The following is a 14804-nucleotide window of genomic DNA, read 5'->3' on the forward strand; positions in this document are numbered from 1 at the left end:
TTGAGTATCGTGTTGGTATATTTACTTATGCTGCCTGATATGCTGCATATGAGTGCTTCATATTTACACTACTATATTATGTTCCAAGTGCAATATGTTCAAACGATGTGTTAACACTTACTGCAGCAACCCGATAAACAACAAAACGACAACACGAAGATCATGATTCATTTTTCTATGTTTAGTGGCTGAAGACTTATAACATGCCTAACATGCTTATAACATATAACATTGTTACAAAATGACATATTCGAATGTTATTGATATTAATATTTTAAATATATAAACAATAAAGCTGCAAACAGGGAAAATGTGTCTGAGGATCCCCCACATTTCCCTCCCTTCCCACCACATTCTGTCTAATGAAAAATAGATATTTACCCGGAGACGTCACAGCTGTCACCACTACAGGGAGCAGCAATGACAACGCACAAGGGTGACAAATATACACGAGGTTATTATGCATTTAGGAACTCTGACTTGGCCGAGGCTGTAACTGGCGCTGGTTACTGGTTTTCTCTTCCGGGGGTTGGGCAGAGATTCGCTGATGACCGCAGGTTCCTTGAGGTACCAGATGGTAAGTTCCTGACTCAGCAGCAGCTCTTCTTCTTCTTTGGTGATCAAGCACCTTTGATGCCCACATACACTCCTCATAACCCTACAGCTGAGGAGAGAGACAGGCCATTCGGATTCTTTAAAAAGATAAAACTTTAATCGTGCATGTGAGTGTACATTAAGCAAGCAAATCCACACCTGAACTTCATTCATATGAAGCACTTTTCATTCAGTTTCACCCACCATTGAAGCAGATTTAGCAAGAACGGAAATTCCGACAATAAACATGTTGCCCGATTACATTTACACACCTTATATTCATGAAGCTCAACGTCAATTATTATACATCAAACTTTGAAACGACTCCAACAGACCACAGAGCAGACGTGCCTTTATTTCCCAGTGACAATGCTTGAATTCCTTCCCATCTGGTGTTTGCTCCTAAATCTCAGCATTTGGCTGACCTGAGTGCTTCCCTCCTGTCATCCAGTGCAGCGTGTTGGAGGCCGTCCAGGAGCTGGTGTATATAATCCCCCAGCATGCTCCGAGCACCCACGCGTCCACAGCCAGGTTGTTGTTGCCATGAGGACGGCGAAGCAACAGGGAAACCAAACCTTCTGTACGCTCCTACGGGCGTTGGACATTTCGGAAGGGGAGGATGAAGCTCCGTTGTTATGATATGTATTTCTATTTCTCTCCCACTGCAGGGTTCATCTGGATTTATTTCTGAGCAATAAAAGATTTTGAAGATGTGCTCTGCTCTTTTGAATTCTCTGTCTTTGTGTCTGTAATTTTTTCAGTGACAAAATTTAGAAAAACCCACTTGCAAATCAGCTTCTTTTCTTTTTTACAAAATAATTGGGAGAATGGAGCTATCACGATGACAAGCCCTCCAGACTGAAGAGCCGGTGAGTTACAATACTTCATTTTCATTTGCTCCCTTCCACACATTATTCTGAGCATTTTAAGTTCAGAATGATATTGCAGCTGAGCTCTCGAATCCACAGAAAATAGCTGTGATTTCACCTTTGTACGCTGTTTTCAGTCTCGAGCAGGTGAGCTCCCAGAGGAGGTGAGGAGGAGTCAGTCTCCATCACTCGGTGCTCTGGAGAGCTGATTTCATCAACAGCAGGCAGACAGTATTCCCCAGTTCACCCATTGCTATGTTGAGAAAAAAAGGACCACTTAGGACACAAAAGTATGATGTTAAAGACAACAAGACATTCTCCCAAATGCGCTCTGTGAATATTACACTATCAAGGTGTTTTTTTCTTTTTTAATCAAATCATTTAAATGAAAAATAAGTTAGGATCTCTTATTTACTCATAACATGGTTTTAAAGTTGATCAGTAATTTATCTAAATTCACTTTTAAATTGAGCATTACTTTCTTTCATAACCTGCACTGTTGTAAATATTGCATACATCAGGGCTGTAGTCATTCTGCCTGTCTCTCTTCTCACATGTTCTTTAGTGTTGCATCGTTCAGCACAACAACATGTGCAGAGATCTGAGGGTGGCATCGCACTTTTTTACCAACACTCTGTTGGCAATTTAAACGTGTTTCAGCAAGTCACACATTTTTATGAGCGGATCCCTAAGATCTTTTTACAGGCCTCCCGTCAGTTTTATATCTGGTTTCCAACTTAAAAGAAATCCAATTTATTTACATGTTCATAATATATGTCAATACAAACTGAATATTATGTGAACCATTGACCCTAAATGTATCTCTTATTTCCTTTTGCCCCCTAGTGGTGAATTTAGTGAGGGTTAGTGAGGGTTCACATCAGGAATCAGGAATCAGGAAACATTTATTGCCAAAATATGTCAAACATACAAGGAATTTGTCTTGGCGGTTGGTGCGTGACAGTAGACAGTGTAACAATAGACAAGACAGCAGTGCACAAGTAATAAAATAAAATAAAATGAAACGCTAATGCATGGGTTAGTAGAATAAGGCTATGGGTTAGTATAAAATAAGAGAATAAAGTTAAAGTTAAAAATTAAAAATACTTTAAAAGTTACAAAATATTAAAAAAATAATCGAACAAGTGACAATGTGACGAGTGACAAGTAACGATAGAGATACCTTGATAATCTGCAATGTCAAACTCTACATTTACATTATAATCCTGTTAAATAGATTCTGCAAGTCTCCACAAGATATTTCACCTTGGAATATACTTTCAAATTCACCATAGTAGCTAAATAAACATAAATATTAAAATATTAAATGTAATAAAAGTCAAGGAGTATTTTTCACTCTGCCTCTGGTGGTTGTGAGTGAATGGAGGCGGTGCCTTGCAAGGAAAACAGGCAAGGAAACTTTATAACTTTGAGAATACATAAATCAAAAAAGGTCTTAAAAGGAAGAAGAGACAGAAAGAGAGGGGGATTATACAGAGAGGAGAAGTAGAATTATTACAGCTAAAAACCAAGATAGAGCCGGAGAAGACAAATGAGTTAATAGGTGCCTTTAAAGATGCACTGACTGTGTTGGTCTGATCACGGAGGCTGTTCCAGGATGAATGACTGTTACCTCTGTGGTTTATCATCCTGCAATATTCAAGAAATGCAAACCACATAAATATAAAACTGATGGGACAATACAATACAATACACCATTCATTTCATGTTTTAAAAAACGGATAAACGCACTCAATCACATCTTCAGCTCTTTCATCTATGTGCTGCAGAAAGTCATATTTCCCCCCATTTCTACCAAAATGACACTTCACTCCAATCTCAGCTGTGTCTCTCTTGCAGGAAGCCAACCAGATGTTTGAGGGGATCGCCGTCCTCCGATGGCTGTGCTGGGGAGTCGTCTACCTTTTGGCAGTGAGCGTGGCTTTGTCCTCTGAAACGCTGCCGCCGTGTCCACAGTCCTGCCGCTGCAACGCCGCGCTGCAGGAGCTGAACTGCTCCGGGAGCCAACTGGCCCGAGTGCCCGACGGTCTCCCACCAAACACTAAACTGCTAAACCTAACACGCAATAGGATCAACGCTCTGGTGCAACGGAAGTTCCAAAGTTTGCCACAGCTTTTAGATTTGGACCTGAGTGACAACATCGTGGCAGTAATGGAAGTGGAAGCGTTTCTCGGCCTGGAAAGACTGGTGACTCTGCGTCTTGCTCGTAACCGCCTGAAGCTCATTCCTGTCGGAGTGTTTGCTGGTTTGCCGAAACTGAAGTTACTGGACATAAGCAGCAATGAGATCCTTGTTTTTATAGATTTTACTTTTCGGCATCTCACTGCCCTTCAGTTAATTAAAGCGTCAGATAATGAGTTAGTTTTTATTTCTCATCAAGCTTTCGCAGGCTTGACCAGTCTGCACGAGTTGCACCTCGATGGCTGCAACCTCACCGCCGTGCCGACGGAGGCGCTCACACAGCTCAGTGGTTTAAGAAGTCTTCATTTTCACCAACTGGGCTTCACCACGCTGCAAAACTACTCTTTCCGTCAACTGGGGCGCCTCAAGGAACTGGTCATCACTCGATCCCGCTGGCTGGAGACCCTGGCGGCGAACAGTCTCTTTGGTCTGAATCTTACGTCTCTAACCATCAAACAGTGTAACCTCAGTGCGGTCCCCTACGTCCCTTTACACCCTCTTGTATATCTCGTATACCTCGACCTCTCTTTTAACCCGATCACCGACATTCACGGGAACCTGTTTGGAGACATGCTCAGACTCCGAGAGCTCCATCTGGTGGGCTGCTCCTTGCTGCGTATCGAAATCGAGGCATTTAAGGGTTTGGCTCATTTCAAATTGCTGAATGTATCTGGAAATCTTCTCACCACACTGGAGGCGGGAGCTTTCCATTCAGTGGACAACCTAAGAACTCTGGGACTTGACAACAACCCACTAGCGTGCGACTGCCGCCTGCTGTGGGTGGTGCCGAGGCGACAGCATCTGGACTTTGGTGGAAATCCACCAACTTGCTCTACCTCAGTTCATTTGCAGGGACGGTATGTTCTCGACTTTACCGAAGCGGAGCTACCGGGCCTGCTCACGTGTCGGCCGCCTCGTATTCTCAACCGCAAACCTCAAGAAGTGAAGGTAGACCAAGGACACACGGCGGTGATGTACTGCATTGCAGAAGGTGACCCTGTGCCATCTGTCACCTGGTTAAGCCCTCAGCTAAAAACTCTTTCTCCCATTGGTAGAATACGGGCTGTCTCCAATGGTTCGCTGGAGGTTCACTATGCTCAACCTCAAGACAGTGGTGCTTATCTCTGCGTGGCATCTAATGCTGCGGGAAACGACAGCCTGCCCGTCAGCCTTCACGTGCGAGTCTTTCCATCGTCCTCTAAAAATCCCTTCCGTCTTAAAGGTTGGTTCACCTTTCCGTCCGCTTCTCCGGGTGTCAATGGAAATCAGATCATCACATTTGATGTAAGGACATTATTAGTCGTTGCAACCATAGGACTTCTTTCATTCTTCAGCTCCGTCAGCGTATGTTTCATCTTCATGTTCTTCTGGAGTAAGAGTAAAGGGCAAATAAAGCACACAGCCACGATAGCATATGTCCCGCGAAGCACCGTGGCAAGCAGTAACGGAGGAAAGGGCAACTGTGTGGAGAAGAACAGGTTCACCATGAAACTAATATGACATTCACATGGTACGACTTGGGTATTAAAGTGTAAAACTTGCATTTCCATTTCCATAGATATAATTAAAGACATTTTGGAGCATGTGGACATCCAACAGAGGATGACTTTTAATTCACTCATATAAATAAGAGCATGTTAGGTAGAACCCACATTTTGAAAAAGTAAATACAATGCATACTGTAAATTGTGCTGGTATAAGTCCTTATAAATGTAAATAGGATTTAGGTTACTTTTTGAAAAATCCACACTGGCAGAGGACGTCCTTTTCTTTTTTAATTTTTCATCCCTGTCAAGCTCCACTATAACAAACCATGAATGTAAAGCTACTTTAAGCAATACATTTAATTAGCATAATGCATGTAACATGAAGAGACATAAATTCATGGGTTTTTTTTGCTTAAGCCTTTGTTCATTTGTGTATATATAGGGAAACAATTAAAGAACTGCTTTGTTTGAAATGAAATAATTACCTCAGATGGTAAACCATGTTAACCTTATATTGAAGTAAATTTACATATGGTTTGCCGCTAACATCTAACTTCTAATGTTTTCTAGAACAGTAAAACTGTCACTTACTGCTGAACTCATTATTCATTGGACGTGTTAAATGTGTGTTTTCATTCAATTCCCCAATAAATCTCTTCATTGGTTTTCGTTTTAACAGCAGCATATAGTAACCTTGTGTTTTAGTTTGTTGTGATTTTTCAGTGGTTCTTTACCCAAAATATAGATACAAAGATCCCATTCACTAAGCAAGTATATCCTTAAATTTGAACAATAATTTAATAATAGCATGTGTTACCGAAACAAGCACAAACAAAGGGATATTTAAGCTAAAAGTATTGCATAATGGTAGACAATGTGCACACTAATAACACATATTTATTATCCTTTGAAACAAGTTCATGACAAACTACACATTTAAGGAATGATGGATCATATATTTTTACGTCAAGTAGTCAAGCAAGTCAACACAGGATCACATAACAAAACGCGGTTATTATAGACAAGAAAAACTTTATTGAAAAGACTAACAAAGCTGTCTTTTCAATAAAGTAACACGTTACGAAGCTATTTTAACTATACATGTACACAATGTTGTGTTCAATTGTTTACTCTATCAAGTCAACTCACATAAATATAATAAATATTTGATGCAGTTTTATTTTTTTTAATTTTTAAGTTTCCGCCGTACCCCGGAAGTACAACAGTTGCACCGGATGTAAGACAAGAAGACAGAAGAAAGTCTCAGCTGTAAACGTAGCTTGTATGGGATTAGCTGTTAGCAAACCCTTTTTTTGTTTGTAATCCAACATTTAAGGAGTATTCGAAATTTAACAGAATATGCATACAAACTGATGATAAATGCATTGAATCGAGAGGTAAAAGGGTTCCCAAAATAACCTTTAACTGATAAGTAAGCGCTGCACTAGCTAGCTAGCTAGCTAACGTCGGATACCCAAACATTTGCTAGCATTGTTTACAGATGTCAGCCATTACTCTGGCCGGAGACCGGCAGCCCAGAAAGACTGCGGGTAACCGCATGTCAAAATTACTTGATGCCGAAGAAGAGGATGATTTCTACAAAACTACGTATGGAGGCTTCAACGATGTGAGTAACTGAACCGAACTGACCCATACAGATTAAATAGGGTAGGCTAACACATTAGCTCCCACTAGCTTGTGTCGCGATCGACTAACGTTACCAGAGCTGGTGTTCATGTTTATTAAACGATTTCCCGATAATGGAAGACATTGTCGAATGGAGTCATATTCCATTTATAAATGACTATGGTCGATAATTTTATCTAATCTTCGATTTGTATTAAACATTAATACAAAATGGCATGTATGCTGTTCCCTTTTATTAACGTTAATCACAATCTATCACAGAACACAAAAATGTGTCGTAAGACAATTATTTATGTTGTGCGTTACTTTTGCTATCTGGACCGTGAGTCTGAAAAAATAAAAGCTTGTTTGTTTTGCAATATACAACACAGGAATTTTTCTGATTGACTGTTAAAGCCCAAATGACAAAGTTAGTTTAAATGCAACTATTCGTAGCTCCTGGTAACACATTATTTGAACACGAATTTAAATCCAGTATGTTCAATGTATTTGAAGGAATTACATAAAGTAGGTTGATTCTTATGTTCAAAACCATCCTTCATATTCGGTCTTTCCTCATTGATAGATTAAACACTATCGCCTTAGTATAAGTTAGGATGTTGAATTGCAGTACATGTACATGCCAACAGTAGCGCTGTTAGTGCTGATTGAGCCATCAAGTGTAGTCTTCATTTGCAAGAATTCATCTTGATAAACATACATTATGAGCTAGAACTCCAGCTCAAAATGCCAATTGTTAAGAAATCAAGTCAGTACATCCTCCATCAAATTATTAAAAAGCAAAAGGTAGAATGGTTATTATTTTTTTGAAATCTCTTCGTTTCTAACGTGTTGTCTGCTGTTATTATTTAATTTGTTACTATTGTCTACATTTTTACATGATATACATGCGTGCATGCGGATTGTAGTGCCGACGAGTGCATTGTGTGCTGCAGCCGCTTGGAGAGTTCTTTGCCGACAACAAATTATATGGTTGCATTTTTGCAGCATCACAACATTTTAAGATTTACTTGAGAACATGGCAACTCAGAGTTTGCATTTACACCCCAATGCCTCTTCAACTGCACTGAGGCCATCGTCCCTCCAGCTAATGACACGGCAAATATTTAGAAGATGATGGGCTTTTCAAGAATGGCTCAGACTCTAGATTGTGTGAGTAGTTCTTGTAATTGTGCTCAAAGCCAGTAATTAGAGCGGTAAAATGCATTCAAGCTCAAAGATACAATACATGTGAACTAACATTGAGCAAAAAGGATTTTGTAGAGGCATGCCAAAGGATGCTTCGGTCTTCAACTAAGGCCTTTAAACGCGGGGGTTATCAAAGCCACCATGCCAAAGTGATTCATAAGAAACTGTGACCACGGCTAAAATAATCCCGATCTATCTCAACCACTGACAACTTGCAAATGCTCAATGACAGTTCCAGCCCTTTTATGCATCATCCCTTAAAGACAGAGAAAGGACTGTAATATTGCAGATACTTTAATTAAGATTCCGAGTTGTAATCTTCATTTTCAGTCTTGTGATTCTCTTTAAGCAGTTGAGGTTGACCAGAACAGGCAAGTAAAGACAGATTCTCCCTCACTAGATCTCATAGTCTCAGCCTCAGCTTAGCACACATACACATCGCTGAATTGGTAAAAGGGTGAATGGACTGTACTTGTATGGCGCTTTTCTAGTCTTCTGACCATTCAAAGCGCTTCGACATTTACACATTCACACCCTGATGACAGCAGCTACCACACACAGTGGCACCTGCCCATCAGTAACTAGCATTCACATATGACTTAAAGAACCCCATAAATGTAGTGTTCTGGAGGTAGATGCCTTTTTCTAAATAATGTCCTTTTTGTTTTCAGGAATCGGGAGACGATGAGTACCACGGAGAACATTCCGACACAGAGGACGAGGTGGACAGCGACTTCGACATCGATGAGGGCGACGAGCCAGACAGCGACCAGGAGGACGATGCACCTCGAAGGAAAAGTCGAGTGGTCACTAAAGCATATAAGGTAGTCACTGTCATTTCAGGAGCTCTCAGATTTTGAATTACGTTACTGCATTAAAAGTAAGATCTATTCGTATTTGAGGGACTTTGTTTTAGTTGACAGTGCAGCATAAAATTAACTTTATGCTTTGGTAACAGATACACTACAGGAACATAAGAGTGAATTCTCGAATTTAATAGATGTTTTGTTGTCTTTGTTTAATCCAAGGAACCAATAAAAGTGGCAAAACCAAAACCAAAAAGACCCTCGGAAGAACAGAAGAAGACAGAGAAAGTTAAAGTGGAGCTCAAAAGAAGGATTCCACAAGAATTCCAAGATTTTGGCGAGAGTAAGATCGGTACATCTCTCCTTAACTCAGTGCTTTCAGATCGCTCTCCCTGTAAAGGATCCGTAAACACTCACAAACATCACATGATGCTTTTATGGAGGTTTTTTTTAGCGTTATTCTTTCATCCTTTTTAGCTCGGAAGTCTGTGCGACAATCCACCAGTGAACATACGCGAAAGACCAATCTGCGCTTGCAAGAGCGCCAGGAGGCCCCTCGGCGGCGGAGAGGTGCCCATCGGGACCGGCCCCTCACTCAAGATGAGCTGCTGGCTGAAGCCAAATTAACAGCAGAGATCAACATTCGATCTTTAGGTAACACACGAGTCCCGGGATCTAAGTGAAAAGAATTTTGGTTCCTCTAGTTTGTTACCTCTCGAACATGGCGTTTGATACAAAATGGGTCTGTTGATTGTGACAGTATAAATATAATGATGGTGGGATTTGTGTGGAAGCAGACAGTAGCTGAATTCCACCTGTTTAGCGAGAAGATGCACAAAATCTCATGAATCAACCAATACGAATTTGTCTGATTTAACTTAACTGGAAATGTTAATGGTCTCATTCATTTAAATTTCTGCGCGTAGAGAACTATGAACGTCTGGAGGCGGACAAGAAGAAACAAGTTCACAAGAAGCGTCGGTTTGAGGGACCAACCATCCGTTACCACTCCGTCCTGATGCCTCTGGTCTCGCACTCTGTTTTAAAAGAAGAAAACGTGGACGTTGAAGGGTAGGCGTGACCTGCCGCTCAGCTTAAACTTTTTGTTCACATCAGTGTCTGCTAGAATCCTCCGCTTCAACTGCATTGACGTCCTGTACTTTCTGCTCACAGGTTGGATCAGGACGTCCCTCAGACGGCGCCGCAGAATCCCGCTACTCCTTCCCAGCAGCCTGCGGGAGGCCTGTGCTCCCGCACCTACATAACGTTCAGCGACGACGAAGCCTTCGAGGCGTCCTTCCCACACAGCGGCCAGTCGAGTCCCCAGCTGCCCGTCCAGGAGGTCTGTCCTGTCACCCACAAGGCCGCGCTGTACAGAGACCCGGTCACCGACATACCGTACGCCAACACGCGGGCCTTCCGCATCATCCGGGAAGCGTACCGCAAATACGTGGCCGCTCACGGCTTTCCAAACACTTCGGGCGCGGCGGCGGGACTCGACTCCTCGGCGACGAAGGCGTCCCGCCAGAAAATGGTCGTCAAGCAGAGCGCCATGGCAACATAGATGAGTTTAGAAATGACGAATGCGTCCGTTTTGGATTCATTAGTTGAGGTATAATGAGTCTATGAAGTGAGGGGGAGGGGGGAAAACGTTTTTGGATTTTGCCGGTGTCTGTGATAAACGTGTTACAGTTGAAGCAATGATGCACAGGTTTGTCTGTTGACTTGACATTATTACATAATGAGAAGTAACGTAATGACACAAGCAAATCTGTTGGTAAGTTGCAGAAAACGTTTTTCTGGTGTCTCTTTTTTAAATAAATGAATATTGTCCAAGAACACTCAGAACAATCCAGATTGAATCCTACCATAAAGTGAGGAATCTTTGTCTGACTCTTTGTGGCTGTGTCCGTCGCTTACCTCACTGCGTGTGCAGCAGAAGGGCGAGACCTGATTCTCATTCACGGCACTTCCTTTCGCCGCTGTATCTCGAGCTGGTCTTCACTTCCCTGGAGTCAACACAAAATGTGATCCCTCGGAAGCCGAATCGAACCAGCAGGTATTTTCACCCAAGTGAAGGCTTGTATGCGCCGTCCACATGGGTGTGCAAGTCAGTGTTTCCCTGGTCTGTGACTTGATACTAACATAAAAACACATACGTGTTACTGCCAGCAAAATAATGTGCGACTAACAATGTGGGATCCAGGATCACCCCCCCCCCCCCCCCCCCCCCTTCAACCAGAGTGTATTTAATCTTTGTCTCTAAGCGCGAGTAGCTGCGACTCGGTCCTGGCAGGTTATGGCTCAAGATCGGAGAAAGTGCCGGGTCGAGTATGTTTGTACGAGCGGTTCACGAGAAAGCTGCAAGCAGCAACACCACAGGCGAAGCTTTTGGCCCGTTCTTAAGAGGCTTGTTCGCCACGAGTAGATTGGCTTCGGAAACAAAGAAGTTCTCCATCTGCACGTTGGCAGATTTTTCTTAATTAAATGCACCTTTTTTTCTTTTATATTGTGGATATATTTAGTTTCTACAAATGTTCCTTTTTCCCAACAAAAGTACATATTTGAAGCTTAATGTTATTAAATCTGAAGTTTGTAACAACCCATCCAGCGTCATATTAACATGAATCCCATCTGCGATTCCCCTCACAACTTCAGATCCTTCCTCACTCTACTGATACTGTGAGATGCGTCACTAAACTTTTGACTTTCCCAGAAGACAAATTACATAATTGTTTAAAAAGCATTCAGTTGCAAGCAATTACTTAAAATGCACTGCTTTTGTTCCGCATAAATCCCATTACAGTATCTAAATGAGCCACAGTCGACCATTCTAAATGTTTCAGGCAGTTGTGAAGCTGGTTATTTCTGTACGAGCAGAGCAGCAGCGTGACTGAGCACCGCTGAGTGTTGGTCACCTTTGACCCCTCTCACATGGAACATGAATCTGTATCTTCCGGCGCCTGTGTTGCATAAACGTCCATGGAGGGGAAACTACAATAATTAAAATGTTTAGTCACCGAAGGTTTCAGGGTTGGAAATCCATCTCCTTGAATACGACGAGAAGCTTTTGCATTGTCTTTCAGCCATACGGTAGATTTGACTTTGACACTGTCAGAAAACGCGACGGCGTGAAGCTGAACCTGGAGTTGCTTTTGAGTTTTAGGTACAAATATTGCAGAGTTTGCATTCATATCAGTTTAGCTTTCGAGCAGATGGTTCAGGCGCAATCTTTTTTTCTTTTGAAGGAAAGCTACCAAATTTTATTTATGATGTTATGTTGCTGCCGGAAGGATCAATGCTGCATTCAAGCGTATTTCCTCCTCCTGCTCCTCTATTGTCCCGATGATGTTAAGCGGAGCGTCTAGCTGAGCATCCAACCACATCTTTGTCTGAGCCGAAAGGAAAGCACAGCCTCCATTTCATAATCTTTACCTGTAAGCTGGTGTTTCATTAGAGGGGAAAAAAAAAGACAACCCATTTTCCATGATCTCATCTAGAAGTCCCCTTCATGTTCTTTGTCATTTGATGGATGAAAAAAGATAATCTGGTTGAAAATTATACAACCAGGATGAACACGGCAAACAGGTGTATTTAGAGGTGAAGCGATTAGATGATTTATTTGTTTCATTGATCAATAGTGGATGAAACTTAACGAGCAAAAATGTTAGTGATATATCACCTTTAGTTTCTTATCTTTAAGAAAAGCAAATTTCGGAATCTTTGGAGAAAAATATGCAATTTTACAACATTAAATTACATTCTAGGGAGTCTGTTTGTAGCAGAAGAGACAAAAAAGACAAAATGAAACCTCTGAGCCTACCGGCTTTTAAACTGCTGCTAGTTGATCAATTGGGTCATGCACTCATCGCTCAACTCCAACGCCGCACTAAAAGTTGCCAAAGTTGCTATAAATGAGGCTTTGGCAGTAAGGGAACCCCAGAAATATGGGCTCCCGACCTCAGAGCCCCCCTGTCGTCAGATACTTGGGCTCTGAGATGCTCCTCGACGCTTGTTCAGGTGAACCTTTTTTAGAACAATGTCACTTTGCACAGGTGTAGGTGAACAATGTGTGCATTTAATTATGACGATGATCCGCTAAGACAAAAATATCATCATCATCATGCAACAGAAATCCACTCTTAATGTGAGCATTGCATCCCATGCGTAACATTGAAGGCTGTACTGTTGTGACGTCGTATTCCTCCCAACAAACCAGGCACCTCCGAGGACTCCAGGAACGAAGAGCAAATCCGCCTCACTTGTCAGGCAGTCAGCTGGTCTCCGTCATGGCACTAATAACGGGACTGACAGTGAGAGGCACATCTGCCATCTGGACGTTTCTCCTGGTTTAGACGGCCGATCTTAGTTGCTCAGTATTTTTTGATACGCCGGGTTGATGGTGACTGACTGTTTGCGCTTTGCCTTCGTAACAGCCTGCCAAACAAATTAACATGGAGTGACAATACCAGGCAAAGAAGATCCTCTGTAGACTGAGGTGACCAATATATTGCCAGTAGTATGAAAAAGTATTTGGTATGATCACATAAGTATACCTTGTTGCTTTGTAAACAAGCGTTTCTTTAGACGACCAAATTGATCCAAAACAGGATGAAAGTTTCTGTGAAAAGATTGCTTAAAAAAAGAAGGGTGGTGGGTGTAGCAGAGCCACATTGTCTCGGATCATCTCACCATCCCTCTCAGGGTTAAGACGTGTAATTTAGCACACATTGTGGGCACATTTTGATGTCACCCCCCCCCACACACAGTAACGCCCCAGGTCTGTTCAGCAGTGTAGCTTTCCTTTTAAAAGATACCGATTACAAAGGACAACTAGCACCAGACCTTATCTAAAGGTTTTTGAATTGTCATGGTGTCACTTTCCAGCAGCAGCACTAGAGAGATTGGAGAAAATGCATTTATTTTATCGTGCCTTTTTCAATTTTTTCAACCTCAATGCTTGTTCTTTGAAGGCAACTGCTGCCCACACATTGTGCCACTTTCCTTTGGCGAAGAAGAAAACAACCAACACATTTATTTCAAAAATAACAAGTCATCCCTTGAAGCGATGATGATGAATTCAGTGTCAGGCGAAAGCCACAGTCTCTGGTGGATAGACGGATTTAACGGGATGTAGAAGGAAATCAAAGAATATTTAGCCATTGGTTGTTTTTTTTAGGCATTACATTGAAAACATGTATCATATCTTCTGCAACATCAGAATACTGAAAGCTTTGTCTCCCACATACGGCACAGTACATATGGTACCAATTGAACAGTTTGCAGCATCGGAAGAGAGGGAACTGCATTATCACTCGTTCTAGTGTGGTAGTTGCCATGGAGACGAGTGTAGGTGGTGTACTGTTCTCTGTGCTATACTCCTTCCCCAGTCCTCTCCCCTCTTCTGTTGCCCACCCTCTCTCTTCTGCTATCTGCAACATCCGCGCAACTTTCAATCCTTCGCATTTTACTCAAATAATTCTGCTTGGTTTGCATTCTGCAGGATTTGTATTCAGCACATTTTAACAAATACATTACATTTACATTGGGTGGAGAGTATTTCAGGTTGTACTTTGAGGAATTGAAAAGGTTTACATGAGTGTGATTATATTCAGGTTATTTGATTTTTGAGTTAGATTAATGTATCCTGTTCTTTATACTCTTCTTTTGCGTGTTCTGTTTAGATTCCTCAGTTCATTTAAAGATTTTTTTTTTTCCCCCTGTAGATTCATTTCTTGCTGACCATCCAAGTTATTCATCAATTGCTTCTTTTTGCAGACCAGCTATTCTTTTATCAGTTGCCATGGAGATGTATCTGTTTCTGTGTGTGAGTGAGTAATGCGAGTCAGTGAAAGAGTGGGATGTTTCATTTCCAGTTCCATTTTTTTTGGTGTATTTTTGAAGACTGCATGTGTGTTCCAGTGTCCCAAGTTAGTCTTAGACATCAGCTTTTGTTTGCTTCTCCCCATCAAATCATTTCTTGCATCCTACTTTGCTTTGAGCGACTAAGT

General features: G+C 41.8%; 1 protein-coding gene and 1 pseudogene across 3 annotated transcripts; both read left to right on the forward strand.

Moving 5' to 3' along the window:
- The first annotated feature begins 1300 nt into the window (after positions 1-1300).
- On the forward strand, positions 1301-5834 carry LOC120826595 (leucine-rich repeat and immunoglobulin-like domain-containing nogo receptor-interacting protein 1 pseudogene; annotated as a pseudogene). Its single transcript, XR_013450994.1, has 2 exons — positions 1301-1463; positions 3324-5834. The product of XR_013450994.1 is annotated as a leucine-rich repeat and immunoglobulin-like domain-containing nogo receptor-interacting protein 1 pseudogene (transcript).
- A 515-nt stretch (positions 5835-6349) lies between these two features.
- On the forward strand, positions 6350-10634 carry vps72a (vacuolar protein sorting 72 homolog a). 2 transcript variants are annotated; one of them, XM_040189031.2, is made up of 6 exons: positions 6350-6779; positions 8659-8811; positions 9016-9145; positions 9271-9447; positions 9720-9864; positions 9967-10634. In XM_040189031.2, exons 1-6 carry the CDS (start codon positions 6654-6656, stop codon positions 10355-10357), a joined length of 1122 nt encoding a protein of 373 aa, XP_040044965.1. In that variant the 5' UTR covers positions 6350-6653; the 3' UTR covers positions 10358-10634. The 2 variants fall into 2 exon arrangements, with proteins under 2 accessions (XP_040044965.1, XP_040044966.1); XM_040189032.2 differs by having other exon boundaries at positions 9016-9136.
- The last annotated feature ends 4170 nt before the right edge of the window (positions 10635-14804 follow it).

The sequence above is a fragment of the Gasterosteus aculeatus genome, chromosome 10 (assembly GCF_964276395.1).
Source record: "Gasterosteus aculeatus chromosome 10, fGasAcu3.hap1.1, whole genome shotgun sequence".
Lineage (NCBI taxonomy): Eukaryota > Metazoa > Chordata > Actinopteri > Perciformes > Gasterosteidae > Gasterosteus > Gasterosteus aculeatus.